The 18,864-nt window shown below is 39.6% G+C and overlaps 1 protein-coding gene across 1 annotated transcript; it reads left to right on the top strand.

The window, feature by feature from the left end:
- The first annotated feature begins 89 nt into the window (after positions 1–89).
- Positions 90–14,867, top strand: GGH (gamma-glutamyl hydrolase). Its single transcript, XM_040586377.1, has 9 exons — positions 90–280; positions 767–881; positions 2,137–2,187; positions 5,324–5,408; positions 8,728–8,866; positions 9,723–9,829; positions 9,934–10,024; positions 11,274–11,411; positions 13,427–14,867. Exons 1-9 carry the CDS (start codon positions 148–150, stop codon positions 13,546–13,548), a joined length of 981 nt encoding a protein of 326 aa, XP_040442311.1. The 5' UTR covers positions 90–147; the 3' UTR covers positions 13,549–14,867.
- Positions 14,868–18,864: the final 3,997 nt, after the last annotated feature.

The following is an 18,864-nucleotide window of genomic DNA, read 5'->3' as shown; positions in this document are numbered from 1 at the left end:
CCCCCGCGGGGCCGGGCCCGCCGCCCCGCGGGAACTGCGTTTCCCGGCGTGCCCCGCGGCGCGGGCGGCGGGCGCTGTGCGGCGCAGCGCAGCGCAGCGGCGGGGCGGGCAGGCGGCGAGGGCTGACGGGCAGCGGGCGACGTGGCCATGGGGCGCCGCGCAGGGCTGCCTCCGCTCCCGGCCGCCACCCTCCTCCTCCTCCTCCTGTCCCGCTGCGCCGCTGCCGCCGCCCTCGTGCTGCGCGGCCGCCGGGCGGGGGGCAACGAGAGGCCCATCATCGGTAAGGGGCAGCCGAGCGGGCGGCGGCCGTGCCCTGCGAGCGGTACCGGCCGGGCCGGGGCAGCGGCGGGACCTGCCTTCCCTGGCCGGGAGCGGGGAGCGGGCTCAGGCTGGCGTGAAGCCCTGCCGGCTGCTGTGCGGGGCCGAAGGTCTCCCGGCGGGTGGGTCTGGTGAAAGCTTGCCTAAGCAGCGTTACGCTATACGTGCTTGGCTTAAAAATCGTAAAGTAACTACAGCTGATTTAAGAGGAGTTATAGTACTAACTAGTTAAAGCAGGGAAGGTGAGCCTTAGTCAGATAATGTGTTTATTTGGTACCTTGTGACTAGGCATCGTAATCGGTGCCCCATCGTCGTAGCGTGTGTAATTCTTTCAGGCAGTAAACGGAATGCTGTAACCTGGCGTATAGGAAATTGGAGTTTAATTCTGCTTTCAGCGTGTAGCGTTTGCTGTTTGTATTGAGCTAATTCTCTTTCTTGAACCGTTCAGGGATATTGTCACAGGAATGTCACTTTGAGAAGTTCCACAAATTTGGAAGCTCTTATATTGCAGCTTCCTATGTGAAGTTTTTGGAATCTGCCGGTGCCCGAGTTGTGCCAATAAGGTAAATTTTTATATCCTTGCAAATGGGTATTAATAGTTCAGTGTAAGGGTATCTATCATCTTAGGCACAGAAAGCAGTTGTATTGCTTTTCTGAGTGTTTATTGCTCCTCAAAGACTTATTTTAAGATGGTATAATTTGCAGGGAGTTTTAGAAATCAGAATAAAAGCAAACTGGAATATGTCATTTTTAGTATTTCTTCTTACGATAATAACATTTCTTTGGAAAATGCTTCTTTTTACCTGTAAAATTACCCTCCGTGGTTTGCATCTGTGGTTTTTGAAGTTGGCTGTATTTATTCTAATGTGTAGTGCACCACAAATGCAAGTAGATACCTAGGTACGCGTATACATACTACCTTTTGTCAGGTTCTGTAGTCCTAGGATTCAAGTAATGGAGGAAGGCTGTCGGTACTCCTGGAAAAAAACAAAGTCCAGTTCTGCTGAAACTGTGGTTCACTAACTCCATGTGTTATTTTGGTTGTTAGGTAAAAAGTAGCAGAGTAAGTAACAGAACTGACCGTACTTCATAGCTAACAGTTATCTATAAAATAGTAAATGCACTGAAATCAGATGTTAAAAAGACAATTGTCAGAATTGCAAAAGGTAGTAATGCAGCTGCAGAAAATCACAATCGGGTGTATCTACACAGTCCAATTAGAGCACCAGTTAAGTGCCTGAATTAGAAACCAATGTGCCTCATGTAGCTGGTGGAGCTTTCAGAATGCTTGCTGACCTGAAGCTTCGCTGACGAATGGAGGCTTCTAATTTTGGCATCAAAATTAGATGCAGCGAAGCTGTATGTTTGAATATACCCAGTGTGTCAATTCTGCAGGAGTGTACCCAGTACACTGGTTTGCTGATGCTGAGGAGTTTTTCATCTTTCCACCTCAACCATATTTTTGCTGAACAATGGGTGTGACACACTGTTAGCAGCTCTGCCCTTGTTGGAGTCGGTTGGAAACCGGAATTGCCGGTCTACAGGAAATAATAACTGTACTATTAATGTAAATGTTAAATTTAATAAGTGTCTGCAAAGGGGTCTTGAGTACCTAATCCTGAACCATATCTGCCAGGGCCTGATTTCCAGTCTTGTGGATTGAGCTGTTTCAAGTGAAATGTTTAATTTGATTCGGGTCTGGTTTACTCTGTTTAAATCATGCTTTCTATGTATTTTCTGTCTCTCATGTTTCTGTTCAATAACAATGATATTTTTGTGGTTAAAAAATGTATAATTCATATGTTTTTGGTTTTCCAGATTAAATCTTTCAGATGAAGAATATGATAAAATATTCCACTCTATTAATGGGTAAGTTTTCAGCGCTGATAGTTCTGGGTTTGAGCTCTGCTGTATTCCCAAGAACACTGTCTTTCTGCTGTCTTGAGAAGTTCTGCTGAGCGCTGTGGGCATGTAAATATGTTCTAAGTCAGAGAGCGCACTATTTCATCCGATGTTGGTCTGCTGCCTTTCTTTTCCTGAGGAACACGTCAGATAATTTGCAGCTGTGCCCAGGCTCATCTTGGCATTCTCTTGTGCTTGTCCGCAGGCAGACGGAAGTGGCGTTATAGTGGTTAACAATTTTACAAGTGTAATAGACCACTTCCTCTGCATTTTATTTTTCTCTCTTCCTCATTTGAGTGATCACCTTAAGTCTGATACTTATAAGCACTTACTGGGTGTTTCATCCCCCCCTTTCTTCCCTCTTCCAGGCCTCACCGTATCTCCTCTATCATAAAAGTTTCTGATTTGCAGTCTATTCTCTCTATGGGTGCTTTCTCTCTTGCTACTTGAATGGTCCGTCTTGCCTGTTGTAATTCTGTGGCTTAGGTCTTCTAACTTTTCAGCTGACTATAGCAACCGTCCTTCCATGTGTTCTTCCTGCATTTTAAATATGTTAAATTAGATCACATTATTGCACATTTTAATACTGGATTAAACGAAGTCAAAACCTCTTATATTTGCCTTGTGCTAAAAGTGCACTTTAGAAGAGTTAAATCAGCTGATGCTACACTTCACAGGCATGATTGTATGGGAGTCCACAGCATGTGACTAGGCTACTTGTAGTCATGAGATGAGCATCTTAAACCATGAATATTTTTGTTAAGCTTATGCATATACTAGAACGTTAATCAACATGCGTAGAACTTGCAGATTCAGACCTGGTTGTCTCGAGAGGGCATTGTCCTCTTACGCTCCACAGCATGCCCTGTACACTGAGATGTGGGTCTTTACAGTCTGGCAATATAAGCAAGTATAAGACAGTGACACTTTCTCTCCTGTGGCTCCTCATATGGGAGAAAAAATTAATCGTTTTACCCTTTTCTCATTGCCGCCAGCCTCTCTTTGGTTGCCAGAAGGACTTTCACCAATAGGGTCTGCCATTCTTTCTACCTAACCACCTACGCTGATGCAGGAGAGGGTGTTAGGCAGGTAGATCCAGTTCCCTTATCCTTCTGTCTTTGCAGTGACTGGTAGTTAGATTGTGCTATGTAGGTGGGTAAGAATGGTCTGTTTCCTCTTGTTGCCCTCCACTGTCAGCTAATGGCTTCCACAATATAGCTGTGTGTAAGTAACAAATAAGATCTCTGGAGGGAAGGGCTTTCCATTTTGTGGAAACTTAGAATAGGAAAGAGATACATTGACATTTCACATTGGAAGAGCTTAGCTCCAGTTTCTTTGCAGTTGGAAATTATTTGATGATTACATGACTCTTCAAATAGTAGAGACAGGATTTTATGAATAGAGCAGCGTACTCCTGAGATAGCCTTTGAAATGCACAGTGTATGTCTCCAGCTCTAACCAGTTAGAGGTACTAGAGTATAGGCAGTTGCATTTTAATCTGCCTATGACAATGTCAAGCCATTATCATTGCTACTTAATGGGTTACTTCCTTTCTGCATTAGCAGAAATGACAATTGTTTTGCCTAATTAGTGTTGGCCAGTTTTTGGTTTGAACAAAAGGAACAGGTGAAGTGAATTTTCCACCTTTTCCAGGTAAGGACTGCCTCATTTATCTTAACTAGATCTTTGTAGAAATCTGTAATCTGTTTTGAAAATACCTTCAGCTGTATTCATTTTCTATATTGTCACTGGAGAGTAATCTGATTTATATTTTTGTGAATGCTGCTCTACTTTTCCGTCAAATACTTAGCGGCTTTTGCATGATCGCTGTGCATCATTCATCTTAAAATAAACCTGATCACAAGGATTTAAATGCACACTTGCTCTGCAAATGCTTGGGATCATTTGAGATATTAGTTGTTTCTAGCTGCTTGATAGTATCTCCCTGATAGGGGTGGCCATTTCCAGAACACAGAAATGTAGAGGGAATCATTCAGCCATTTTGATAAAAAGTCAGCAACTGATAGATGTGGCTTGCATAAATCTAATTGAGGTTCTGTTGCAATGGGTTAGGGAGGCTTACGCATTAATTTCTGTCAGTTTTGCAGATACTGTTACAGTTACAGCCAGAAGAGACTTCCTTTATTTCATGTTACTGTCTCTGATGGTATTTGATTACTTTCTGTGCCATCATGTGTACGTGTGAAATCTCTGCTAGACAATACTGAGTCTTTTTCTTTGTGGCATTTGTGTTTAGGGAGCCACACAGAGAAGTGCCATTGCTGATTTTTTATTTTTTTTTTTTTTGGTGGTGGAAAAAGATCATGAGCTGTTTCTTTGAAATTGTCCCTGAGATTGCTTTGTCTTCTTTGGCTGTGTTAGATCCTGTGTGACCAAAGGTTATGGCGAAATGTACTTTTTTTTCCTTTTTATTAGAACTTTTTGATCTGTGTTGTCTGTAATAAGAAGGGCGCTCTGCCAGGGCCACAATAATTCTTTACTGAAATTGAACAGGATGAATTAAGATTGGGCCGGGATTTTAAAGTGGTAGGGAGAGCCAGCTAAGAGTCAGGACAGGGTGTGATGGAGTCATGGCAAGCAACCCTTTTGTATACCAGCTGAAATCTGTATGCTTTCTGTATTTTCTGTTTACTCTCCTCTTCCTGATGTTGCACTAGGCTCTGTCACTGCTTTATGATAGTGAGCATTCTTCAGTAGAACACCTCAGATTTAGCATATGATTCAGTTAAAGGCTAAGACACCTAAACTTAGCTGTCTTCCTGCGCACTAGCTGTGTGAACTCACATAATAAATGGCAAGCTAGTCAGCACAGTCAGTGGCCCCTACAGGGCTGTTCAGCCTTCCAACCAGTTAGGTGTCTGCTCTGGAAAACCTAACTGAGTCTCCATTGACTTTTCTGACTAGATCTTTGCTGTCCATAATGGAAGTCTAGATGCCTATCTATAGGTTTCTGAAATGTGGGTGTCTTAACCTAGACCTGAATCCTACCTTTAAAATCACTGTCAGACCTTTCTCTGTGTACGTTGTCCAGGCTTTAGTTTGATCGCCATTGCTAATCAGATTCTTGGATGTTGCCTTTCAGGGTACTTTTTCCAGGAGGTGGTGTGGATCTTAAGACTTCAGAATATTCCAGGGTTGCTAAGATATTTTACCACAAGGCATTAGAGGTAATTAATTACTAAGGAACAGTCTGTTCTTGTTATTGTCACTGTTCAGAGATCAAAATGACAGGGAGGCTCATATTTTCATATTTTTACATTGGCATCCAGTGCGTTAACTGTAAGCCCAATAAGTAGCTTGTTGCTGGCTTCTGCATAAAAAAATCTTTTAATATCTTAAGATTTGGACTTCTGGCACCCTCTCCTGTTCTATGTTGTGTCATGGTCTTAAACTCCCAAATTCTTCAAGTGAGAACGGTATCATTTATGCATTGTACCTGAGGCTTTATGGGTGTGTGCAACTTGCAATAAAGTAACAGTAATGCTTTCCAAAAGCTCAGAGTATCTATTGACATTGGATGTTGAACGAAGTTAATAATAAACATAATCATTTGTAGAAGTGTAAACAACTGAAATTTAGACTTAGAGGGAATTCTAGCGAGACTCTCAAATAAACCAATTTACAGTAATACGACATCAAGGCCTCCACCCATACATTACAGTAGTGAAACACCTTTATTCTCTCTTACCTGTAAGTAGATTTGCATATATCTTTGGAGGTGCAGATGAGGGATCTACATTAGCACATCATAACATTTAACCTGTTTCTATGCATTGGTACCTGTAAATATAGCAGATTCTTACAGTAAACACTAGCTTAATTTATAACATGAAAAGAAGGTTGGACAAATGCTTGAAAGGTTATATTATTTTTAATAGTTATATAATTTGTATGATTGTTAGCTTTATTAAGAAGAGATTGAATTTATGGAAAAGCTGTTTCTTTCAAAGCATATCAGAAAGGCTCTGAATCCTTATTGCAGATTTAATTCTCTTAGAGCTTAAAAGATGTTGGGGTTTGGTGTGGGGTTTTTTCAGATACTAATCAGCACATTTTGAAGTCAAATTTGCATTGTGGAAAGGCATGGATGTTTAATGAGCTTTATATACGGTGCCTGTGATTTTTTTTTAAGGATCTTCTGTATTCAATTTTAATAAAAGTTTAAATTTTCTTGCTTTTTTCCTCTTTACTGACTTTATTTTCAGCTAACGTTGATTAAAATTGTCACAGAAGTCATACTTTGGAAAACGTTGCCCAAGAGGCAGTTATGATAGAGAGAGAGATATACAAGTATGACACGCTGAAACTTACAATGGTAGCAGTGTCCATTGGCAGTGAGGAATTCCTCTTCTACCCTCGCTGCCGACTTTCCAACAGCAGGCAAGGAAACTGCAGGCAGTGGCATTCACGGGACCAGTCAGCTGCTGCAATTAATTGTTTTCTACTCTTCAGTCCCTATGGCCGATGTTGTTCCTCTTTTGTCTATCTTTATTTGCGGTGATTGTTAGTCTGTCACCTTAAACCTGAATCTTGCAAAGACTTATGTAACTTTTGTGTGAGACAGTTCATCTCGTTTGTCGCTTTCAAAGTGCTCGCTGTGAAGTGCAGCCTGTTTATTCAGTATTGGGCAAGGGTTTTGTGTGCTTGCGCTGCTATTACAAAATACTATTTACACTTCACAATGAATAACTGAATTGCATATGTCAATTTTGTGATCAGAGAGGCAGGTTTATTAGATGGTATGTGTACTTCAGGTGAGTGAAAGGCAGAAAATAATTCTCAGTTCATCATATGTAACCCTTACTAGTAAGTTGGGGTTTTTCTCTGTGCTACTTGGGATGACTGTGTGTTTCAGTTTGAATCTTTTGAGGCTTAATTAGCACTATAAAATCCTGTAGTTTTACTAATGTAAGGTAAGTTACAGTAGTTAAGAGTATATTAGCAGGTACAAAATTGACTGAAATTGATGTTTTTTATAAGACTTAGGAGGGTTCCTTTTCTCTTTGTTTGCAAATGTTCGCAGTGTGAAATGACTTGGTCTGGCTCTGCATTAAAAGAGGGAGAGGGAGACAGGGAGAATGTGAAATGGAAATCCCCATCCAAGCCAACAGGATTTCACTAGCTAGGCAAAACCCTAAATGAAATACTGTTTTCCAGATTTTAAATTGGTTGTAAAAATGTGATATCTTGGATGTCGTTTAATATGTGCTCAGCCTCCCAGCTAATATTAGTTTATTAAAAGAAAAAGGAGGGGACCACAAAATGTTTATGGTTCAGTTGTAATTGGTCTTAAACTAGTCTATTTTTTTGCCTTTAGTGGTTGTATTCCTCACTTACATGACAGACGGACAGTGGAATTGCAAGTCCTGTGTCTAGCAGTGCGTGATAGGTGGTCGTGAAGACTCTGCAGTACTGTTAGCCTTCTTTCTGTAAATCTTCCGTGTTTTGCTCTGAGAAGTAGTAGTTACATGGGCTTTTATTACCATACTATCAGTAGTGCAGTAGGGTAACATGCTTACTCGAAGCCTGTAATTTCAGCTTTCTCAAAAATGGCTTCTGAGCAGCAACTCTTTGCAGGGGGTGGGTGTGGTATGCATAACTTAGAAATGTTTAGAAACAAGTTAAGAAAGACTACTCTGATTTCACAAGGTCAGCAGTTCTGAAACTTCCCAGTCTCTTAACATGAGCTTCCTATCAGCAATAAACCATACAAAAATGCAAATTTCCACTGTGTGTATGCACTGTATATAGTTAAGTGACAAGAAGTTGGTTGTGTTGTCTTTTTTTGCTTTCCTTACCTCCTTTTTGCTTTTTTCTCTTGTTTTAGTGCTTACCTGCCAATTTTTATCTTTGTATTTTGAAAATAGTTGCTGCTTTTTTATGTTGCCTAAGCTCACAATTTATCTTTCTGGAACATGTCCAAACCTACAAGTTAAACAAGCATATAAGTATGTCACTTAAGACCATAGCTATGCTAGTAATAGGATTTATATTTTCTTAAGACAGGTAGGTGGGCACAGGTGTACAGACATTGCAAAGGGCCCTTGCCATGTGGTCATAATGTGCTTCATGTGAAAGTGTGAATTGTAATGAATAGGCTTTCCCTCAAAGTGGTTTATGTCCCTTCTTATGGTTGCCTTTTTTATAGAAATGTAGTAATTTTGTGGTTTGTTTAGGCTGCTCTTAACATTGCTTATTTGTAGAACAGAACTGTCAAATTATTATCAACATTAAGCTTAATTTACAGCTTTAATGGACATGTGTATATTCCCTAGCCTTCATATTTCAAGAGAAAAACTAAGGGAGTCTGTGTTTATTTCAATTGTAATTGAACTGTTATAATTCCTCCTGTAGGAATTTGTACTACTGTAGTAATTTTTCTTCTCTCTACATAATAGAAAGCAAAAAGAATCCGAAATTGTCTTCGGTTTTCTTTCTGTGAATCTTGAGTACTTTCTCCTGATGTTGTTGCTTTTTATTTTGAAGGCTAATGACAATGGTGATTATTTCCCAGTATGGGGAACGTGTCTTGGACATGAAGAGCTTACATATCTCACAAGTGGCGAAGTTTTACTTGTTAACACCAAGACAAATGGTTTTGCACTCCCACTGAACTTTACCTCAGGTACGTCTCATGTCTGAGATTTGCTGAGAGGTTTTGTTTTGGTCACGATAAAATATGCGAGGTCAATGTTTGGGAGGTTTCCGATTATCATCTTGTTAAATTCTTTCTTATTAAACTGCTGTAACTGTTTTTATAAAGTTAGTGCAGCTCTATTATTTCTAAAGCAGAGATGTTAGCACAAGCCATTTGAAACCAACAGCAGTTGGCAAAACCCACAGTTGTGGCTCTTTGAGTCATCTGGTAATTTGGACCTATAAAAATAATGTGGGTTTAGGTCCCTTTTTGTTACAGAGTTGAACAAATTTCAGGGGTCCAAAACCTACCAAACTTGGAGAGCAGGTGGCTTTAGATTTTTTGAATTGCATCTTTCCTAAGGATGAGAATTAGTATTGCTGTCCCACTTGTACAGTATTGAAATTGGAGAGATCTCTTAAGATAGAGCTATGCCACTCAGCAGCACTGGTAAAATGTGGGCTGTGTTGATATTTTACGTTTGTTAGTAATTTCTCTGCATACCATGCAGCATTCACAAATTCTGTCATTTTTGCTCATTATGTAGGAAAGGTCATTGAAATAAGTAGCAAAGAATGATGCTTTTTTTAGTGAGAACTTAGCTAGCAAAATTGGGTCCTCTCTGGGTCAAGACTGGAGGGCAGTGGTAACAACATGTTGGAAACCTGTTGCAGCTTGTTTCACTGATTTTCCTTGCAGTGTATTCTAGAATCATAAAGTTATGCTACAGAAAAAAATGTTTAATGCAGTATTTTTTTGTATCTGTCTTCTGTTCAGTATTAGTCCGTCTGTTAGCAGCTTGTGTAACGGACAATATAATTTTTTTCTTTTTTGTTTGTAATAGCTGCAAAAGACAGCAGATTATTCAAGAACTTCCCTGACGATGTATTACATGCATTTGCTACTGAGCCATTGACATCAAACTTTCATATGTGGAGCCTCTCCATGGAGGTATTTGATCATTTTGTTTCCTGAACACAAACACATTTGCTCTGTTAAAACTAGAAATAGATGAGCAAATAACATCTTTTTCCCCCTCCCCCTCGTTATCACAGAATTTCACAAAGAATGAAAAGCTTCATAATTTCTATAATGTTCTGACCACTAACACCGACAATGAAGTGGAGTTTATATCTACCATGGAAGGTAGGGAAATTAATTTCCTTTATAAGCTGTGGTTGAAACAGACTGGTTCTTTAGAGGTTTTGTGGCATTGATGTTAATTTGTGCTGCAAGCTTGCTGTGAGAATAGCAGGGTTAGCATCAGCTCTGTCAGTGCTCTGGCTGTGAGAAGCATATTCTGTTTGTAGGGATATTTTACCTTTTCAGTACATGTCTGTGAGCCTAATTACTTACTTCCCTCACCCGCTGTTCCCCTCCCAGATGCTGTTACACTTCAGTACTAGAATATTTGAGTGCTGTGATGTGAAGAGTACGGCACTTGTCCTGTAGTAGCTAAATCCCTCTACAGCGCAGCGTGCCTCTGTTGCGCCTTGCTTTCTGTGTGTCTGCTTATGCTTGCATTCCTGTGTCTGTATCTGCTGTATGGGAAGAACAATTCAGGGTGCTGAGATGACAGCAACATCCGTCATTATTTTAGCAGCAATACTGCTAATTTCCCTGCTCCAAAGCCTTTTGTATTACTTCTGTCGTGTATGTTTTGCACTAGGCTTGCTCAGTTCAAGAAACACGTTGCCTCTTTAGAGATGGGCTTATCTTGACCAGCACACTGCTGGCAGCCCTTCAGTAAGGCTCAGCTGTCAGCCCATGGGATTCTGTATGGCATGCTGGCTGTCCTCCAGAAGAGAATAGCAGTTTGATCAGAAAACCTGATTAGGCTAATGACAGACATCTCCTGTGCCTGCGAGTGGTTTATCACAGAGCAGTCATCAGCTGCTGTGCTGCTGTTCTCTCTGAGAGTTAAGGACTGGCTTCCCCCTCTCTGTATGAGCCTGGCACAGAGCAGATGGGAGCTGCCCCTGGACTGACTGGGCCTGCGAGGAGATCCTAAGACTTGGATCTGCCCCTGGAACTGCCAGGGATATCCTGTGTGGCTGGGAACATTGTATGTTGAGTGGCAGTAGGTAGGAAGTTTTGAGACTGATACACTTGTACCATTCTTTTTTAGTGTGTATATATATCAATTCTGAAATGAATAATCAAAAAGGTGATGTACAAAAATCTGCTTGCATGGAATGAGACTCTTCTTTTACAATATCCTTTTTTTTCTTTTCTTCAGTTCCACTATTTAAGAGTTTCGACTTCCTGTTTAATCTTTTGTGAAACTTGATAAATGAGGTATTTTTGCAGCTTATCCTTTGAGTTTCTTTTGCAGTAAGACTAAGCACATAATTCTTAAAGCATAGACCTTGCTTACATGCTTTGTTTGTTGCAGCATACAAATATCCAATTTATGGCGTCCAGTGGCATCCAGAGAAAAGTCCTTTTGAGTGGAAGAATTCACCAGGCATTCCACATTCCCCAGCAGCTGTAAAAGCAGCATATTATATAGCTGACTTCTTTGTTAATGAAGGTAAAAAGTTTACTATCTATAAATGTAGTTTTTTAGAGTGAAGCGTTAGTGAAAATCTTTGAAGACGACAGACCTCTTTTTCAGCTGTCAAAGTTCAGTACATCTTGCTGCTTTCTGAGAAGATTACTCTGCAAGCTTTATAGGCTTATAAAAAACCAAGGGATACTAGAAATAGAATGGCTTAGTAAAAGGGACATCAAAAGGTCGGGCATTCCGCAAACTCTTTTCAGTAGACTGGCTCAAAAGCATTGTACTGTGACTTTCTACCAGTTCAAATGATCACTGTAACATTTTAGCTTCCCTTGCACAGAGATGATGAATGAAAAAAAGTACTCTACTCATAATTCCAGAGGTTTCCTCAGTCCCAAACTAAGTTACAGTTATTCAATGTATTCTCAGCTTTGCTTGCAAACTATATGCACCAAGATTATAAATACTGCTTGGCCAGTATATGGACGTATCAAAGGTGTGCCATATGGTGCCCAACAGTTACATTCTGTAGACAGCACAAGAAGTTTTTGAATTTTACAGAGCTTCCAATTCGTTTGTTTATACCCTTCACACTTCTATACTAGTAAGTGTAAAATTGTGATAAGTCATGAAACTTCTGGTCTTAAGTAGGGTATAAATACAGGAGTATTTGAAGGGGTCAAACTTACTTTTTTCCTTTGTTTATACTTACTAAACTATTCTGCTGAAATACCATTTTCGTATTTTAAATTGACTATGAAATTCTCTTCTTACCTGATTGATTTGGGCTATGAAGGACATAATAACCTGATTTAGTTGGGTCTCTAGATTTGATCTCTAATCAAAAGTCAACTAGTTGGAGAAAGCAGACAGTGATTTAAAGAAATGCAACTTGTGCTGACCTGGTCAACGAGAGCGTGGAAATAAAAGTTGTGCTTGTTACAAGTTCAAGGCTCTTTTTTGTGCAATGTAGTCCTACTCTCCTTTGCAAGAAGGGAGCAATATCATGTAAAATTCCTTGTCAGTATCTGTTAAGTTTCCTTTTTTTTTTTTTTTTTTGATAAGGTACATATGGGAGACTGAGGCAAACATAAAGGGGAAAATAGGAGAAAGTATAGTATGAGCCTTTTTTCTTGTAGTCTAATACTGCAATGCAGCATTTTTTTCTATTTTTGTTTGCTACATTCTCTAGTAATCTGTCTGCACGCTGTACTACAGGCAGATGTAAGTTTGCTCAGGCTGTTATCCAAGTAAATGTGGCAAAATAAGTGCCAGCTCTGCTTCCGAGTCCTATTGAGAAACAGTGCACGGGAGTTCTTCTGGATCTGTTGACCTTCAATTCTAGTAGAAAACTTCTGTCAGTGAACTGTATGTGTATACCCCCCCATCTCATATACTAAATCATAAGCTATTCTTCATTACCTCTGCAATCTGTACAGTTCCTACTGAGTATTTCATACTATAACATTGCAATGAGTAATCGATGTTTTTAGCTAATGTAAGGCAGAATGTCTTCCTTAACTTTGAAAATAAACCACGGGATGAAAAACATAAACTGTTTTCAACTGGCAAAAATATACTCATCTATGATCACTTAATAACTAAACCATTCTACCAGAATACCATTTTCATACCCATCTGTCATTAATTTTAACTTGTTGCTAACATGATAAACCAGGCAAAGATTCAGTTTTTATTGTCCTCACCAGCACAGTCTATGCTAGCGCTGCAACTTTCAGTAGGCTGCTACTCTGCATTTCTTGCAGTATTACAAGTACTGGTATCTATGGTAGATACTGCCAGAATCTTAGGGATAAATATTTTTGTACAGCCTTGGCTTTAAAATAATAATTGAATTTCTCCCTCCCCAGTAATAGGATAGGCTGTAACCAGCTTTCTGAAGATCTGTCTTCACAGTTCTTCACATACAAGTTACTGTAATTCCATTTGCTGTTATGCTACACGGATCAAAATAACTTTGCCAAGAAAGATACTGTCAAGGAGGATAACAGTAAAGTGATCTGTACTTTTACAATGTTTTACAGCCCGGAAGAGCCTGCACCATTTCACCAGTGAAGATGAGGAAACAAAAGAATTGATTTATAATTATATTCCAGTTTATACAGGAACATTTTCTTCATTTCAACAAATCTATTTTTTTGATTGAGTATCCTGTCAAAGGTGCAGTGTTACTATTTATAAATGGAATTATTTGCCAATGTTGTGTAATTAAGCTGATATAGTGCACTGCATGTGACAGAAAACCAGAATAGTTCTCTTCCTTTACAATGATTTATCCTGTGTTTCTTCTGTACTCTTCTTCTGTACTGTTGGACCATTAATATAAAAATTTACATTCAATAATATAATAATTGTCTTAGATTGCACTTAAATGCAAGGTAAAGAAAAGTACATTTTTCTTCGAGGGAAGAGGTCTTGTTTATGTTTATAAACTGGGAAGGAATTCAAGCTTAGTACAAGGGAAAACACAGTGTTCTTATTTTTTAAAATATGAGAGTTATCTTTGTAAAATGTTGTGGACTATGGTAGCACTGAAGGCTTAGATACATTGCTTAGTAAAATCCTGTCATTTTCAAATCATATTTAACAAATGAGACTCTTGGGTTTGTTGTAAATGTGTTTATGTAACCAAGTTCTTGACAGGGACTATTTTGTTTGAAAAATTGACCAAAATAGTAAGGAAGCATGAGAGCAAAGAGACATTTTTGTCTAAAAGCACACGTGTTATCCCATTTGTGAAACTGTTTCTCTTTTAAGTTCAGCATTGTTTGGAGTGCTTATGCCGTGTGAAGTCCACGTAAATACAAGGATGCAGTGTAAACTAGGCATTGCAAGTATCAGGTAAAATAAGAAAATTTGGAGGGCATAGTTAAGTGCTGATTCCATTCTCTATTATCTTCATATTTGGTTTTATATATCCTCCAAGAATCCCTCTGAGAGTAACCCAAGTCAAAAGGCAGATACAAGATGCAAACATCCAGTTCTTTGTATTTAAAGGAATGTAAGCTTAGTTTTTTCTTTACATAGTCTGACTTTCTGTATCTACTGGATAGAATTCTCATTTTGAGTCAAGAGGTAGTTTGTCATTAACTTAGTAAAGACAGTAGTTTCTTTCCTGTTGAATAGTTTAATGCTGCTAGAATTAAAACAGCAGATGAATGTATATGAAAAACCTGTTAATGTTGACATAATGTGGTAACAGCAGTTGCATTCAATACACTGTGATAACTTTTTTTTTTTCATCTTTGGTTTGCTGCACACAGTGAAAATTTTGTTTTTGTGTGATGTCCAAACTAAGATGAGACAATCAAATATAACTCTACTGTATTGCACAGCTTCCAAACTCTGTTAACATCAATAGGGCTTTGGATTTTATGAAGAATTCAGGTTTATACCTCAGCTTTGTGTTGTAGTAACTTACACTCTCAAGTACCATATCTGAATAAAGCTGGTACATTTCTCAGGTTTTTGAAGTAAAAGACTCTCTAACTTGTTCTTTATCATGGAACAACTACATAACTATAATGAAACATTAACTGTGACTACCAGAAATACGCTACCAGGTAATTACAAATTAAATGTGATATTGCAGATTATTTCTACATTTGTCACATCAGCCAAATTCAGTAAATGGAACTCGCTTTTAACATAGGTGACTTCGTAACGCTAACTTTATTAGCTGATGGATGAGTAGAATGGTGTAAGAAGAGAATTATGCTCTACAGTTGCATATAAATGTAGCAGCTAAGATACAAACCAAGACTAGTCTTCTACTTCTTGTTCAGGCTGTTTCTTCAGAATAGCTCTAAGAATTTTCTTAAGTAAGGAGGGAAGGATTAAGCCTTAAAAACAGGGGTCAGTCTTGCAAGTGAAATGTCTTTTAACTCCAATGGTGGCAATTAGTTCCTAAATGTGTAATTACAAGTAATACTGTGTAATATGATGGGAGAGCAGTGTGTATATTGTGAATCTGTATGTGTCTTTCCTTTACATCCTTAAATCTTGCAAAGCCTTATTTGATGGTGTCCATGAATTTCTATGATACATGAAATAAATTTTTATTCAGGCAGATGGGTGGGTTTTGTTCTCTTTTAGAGATACCATGGATAAAGCATTAACAGTCACATTTTTTTTCCCAGTCTTTTTACTTCCATCTGTGACAGTCACAAATGAAGAGGCTGCCGTGGTCATGTCAGCAAGTGATTGAGATGCATGGCCTGGCACAGACATACCTACAGCACAGCTCATGCAGGGACAATGCCCAGGGCCTGAGCTTAAATGCACTTAAATGCAGCTGCTGAGCCAAGGGGCAGAAGCTTTCAAAAAGGCTTCCCACAGCTCTACTCACGCAGCCTTTTCACAGCAGGCTTATCCCAGGTGTAGAGTGTCAGAGCTTGCTTGCACATACATGGGTGGCCAAACCCTTGCGAAGGTGGGAAGGGGTTGCAGAACCAGTGGATGCTCTCAGGGCCCTGAGAGTGTAAGCAAAACAACTGCTGTCTGCAGTGTTCAGTGGGAGAACTTCTGTTCCTTATGATGCCTGACATCTTCAAGTTCTTTTCCAGTCAGAAGCAAACTACAGGAACCCAGAAATGGCTAGAACACACACAATAAAGGATTTGAAAATTTGTTTTAAAGAACTTGCAGTAGACTTCCTCTCTGCTCTGAGTGATTACTAATACAGTTTTCCATTGCTCAGACAGAACTTCTAACGTACTTTTTAGGATTAATGCTGGAGAGAGAAGAAAAGGAGCCTGTGGCCATACTGTTATCTTACTCAGAGTATGGCTTATGAGCCTAATCAGCTTGCTTGCTGCCGTGTGTGAGGCAAAAGGTCCGTTGATCAGCAAAGTAACCCTGTGTGTCTTGCAGTTTATGTTAAATCGTCTTTAAGAAGGAAAAGTTTGAAATCGATTTCTTCTTGTACTATTCTGCTTTTACCACTAGATGGCCTACGAGAACCAGTATTTTGTGCAATCTTGTGCTCGGGTGTGGTGCTGTCTCAAGAGTTTAAAGTGACATGTTGAGTAAGGTATTTACTGTACTGTGCTGTTTACTTATATATCAGGGTGTTCAGGGTGTGGGGGAAGGAGGAGACGGAATAAGACTGGAGTCTTACTGGTGTAGCTGGCCAGGTTGGCAGGAGAGAAACAGAGAATACATGAGCGTAGAATTAATTCAGCTGTGATTAAATCTTGTTTCCAGTGAATATTTCAAACATTTGAGCATTAGCTGGAGGTGACTGGAATGCTGTCCCTATTTTCAGGTGGGTTTTCCTCCCCTGTAGGCACAGAATCTGTCTTGGTTTCTTTTCTATAAATATGAAACTAGCTCATGCAGAACAGCACAGCTTAGATAGGAAGAACTGATAACTTCTGCTTAGGAAACTTTTGCCTTGGGGGTAGAAAAGACCAATTTGAATTCCTTCAGGTAAGGGAGAAATTACAAGGAAGAAAGATCTTGAGTAACTGCTCTAAGTACTACATTAGAGGAAGAGCCTAACCCACAAGCTGGATTGTGGGGGAAAAAACCCGAAACAACCCACCCAAATCCCCACCATTTCTGGGCTGACAAGCTGTGCAAAATTCCTAGTAAAGTAGTGAATGCAAAGTAGGGATCGGTATCTGAGCAGGCCATGACCCTGTTTCTACTTCAATGCTGACTAGCTTATTTTTAGGCTAATTTTTAACCATTTTCCCTTTGTCATTGGTGCCACCTTATTTATTGCTGTGGATGCCACTCGGCAAAAATATATTAAAAGCTAGGCTGTACTGCACTTACCATAGAAATTAATGGCCTGTTAGGGACATAGTGGTTCTTTTCTTGGAACAGTGAGGAAAGTATGGGGATGATTTGAACAACCAGGAGAAACGATAATGAAATTTCTTCCCAGCTGTGTGTTATCAGTGTATTGCCCTTACAAGGCAGGAGTCCCCATGGGAGAGAAATAGCTCTGTGTGTGGTCAGGCAGCTGAAGGCTGCGTGTGGATGCATACTCGAGAATGTGTGGGTGTAAGGTGGGAGGGTGTACACAAGAAGATATCACAGTAATGAACGTGAATTTTTATTTTACTTTATCTGAATTGATTTTTTTTTCCTTCTGCGGAGTTCACTTGTATGTATACGGTGGTGGTGGTATCAGAAAAGCTATGGGAGTTGGCTAGTGTTCAAGTCCCATTAAGGTTTCTGTATGCCTGTTCAGATTATTTTGGTTTGAGTACGTGGAAGACAGATTGACAGATACTGTGAGGTGATTGATTACTTTCCCTCGTTAGTCTTGTGTCTTTCCCCAGGGCAGGCTTTTTTCCTAATCCAATGCTTACTTATAGGGTAAATGGTGAGGAATATCCTGCCCAGGGCCACCTGTTGAGAAGGATACTATTCCAGCTTTCATCACTTCCTCATATCTGTTTCATAATGTAAGCAGTATGTTTTAAGAGCCAACTTTCTCTGTGAGTTCTTATATAACCAGAAGTTTCCAAGACCCTTTCATCTAAAAAGTCCAGACCATCTAAAACCAGCTGTCATTTGAAAGAGCACTTGAACGAGGCATTTGCTCCAAATTTAAGCAAAAAGCCTCAAAACTTCTCATCTTTGTGATTCTCAGATGTGTAGAGAACAAACTTCCCTCACAACCAAGCTTTCTGTAAATGAAAAGCAAAAAGTAAACAAACCAAAAGGCTGAAAGGAGTAAATTCCAGCAGTTGTTGCTTCCGATCATCAAAGCAATTGGGCTGAGTACTGTTAGCCTGGGAGTATGTACCTCCCAAGCTTCCTTTGATCATCTAGACTGGAAGGTATTATTTCACTGTGGTTTTGCATTTGTACAAGTCCGAGAGCTGATTTTATATGTGTGTAGTTTCTTGCTGTTTTCCTGAAGAGTAGATCAGCAAAACCAGATAACCTAAACCAGCAGTTTTCTAGCTAGGAGCACGTTAGGAAATTAGTTTCTCCTTGTGAGCTTCTTGAGGCACCAGTACAAGCAGGTTGTAATCACCTGAATTCAAATTCAGACTGGGAAGTTTAAACTACACGTACCTGTATTTCACTGGGATTTACTCCAGCCTACTGTGAGAGCTGCTAACTCCTAAGTGCCTGCTTTTTCAAAAGACAATGAGACACATTATTGTGACTAATTACTCAATTATATTAATTACTAATTGTTAATATTATTATGACATTTTATGAATAATACTGTTAGTCTTGCGGAGGAGACACAAAGTACAATGAATAGTTTACAGAAAATTTCTGAGATGTTTTCCAAAGAGTCCCTGCCAGAATGGAAGTACTCCAAAGATCTTGGCCAGACCCATTCTTACTCTGGATGGAGTTAGTCCTTGCAATCCTTCCAGGCTTCCAAATTAATCACTAGCATTTACACTGTAGTACCATCGACATGTTTGATGGAGGCCATTTGCAGCCTCTCAAAGCAGATCTAACCATGTCTTACGCTTCCAGAGGA

This window comes from Falco naumanni, chromosome 3 (assembly GCF_017639655.2).
Source record: "Falco naumanni isolate bFalNau1 chromosome 3, bFalNau1.pat, whole genome shotgun sequence".
NCBI classification, from domain to species: Eukaryota; Metazoa; Chordata; class Aves; order Falconiformes; family Falconidae; genus Falco; species Falco naumanni.
This window is presented reverse-complemented; position numbering and strand designations above follow the sequence as displayed.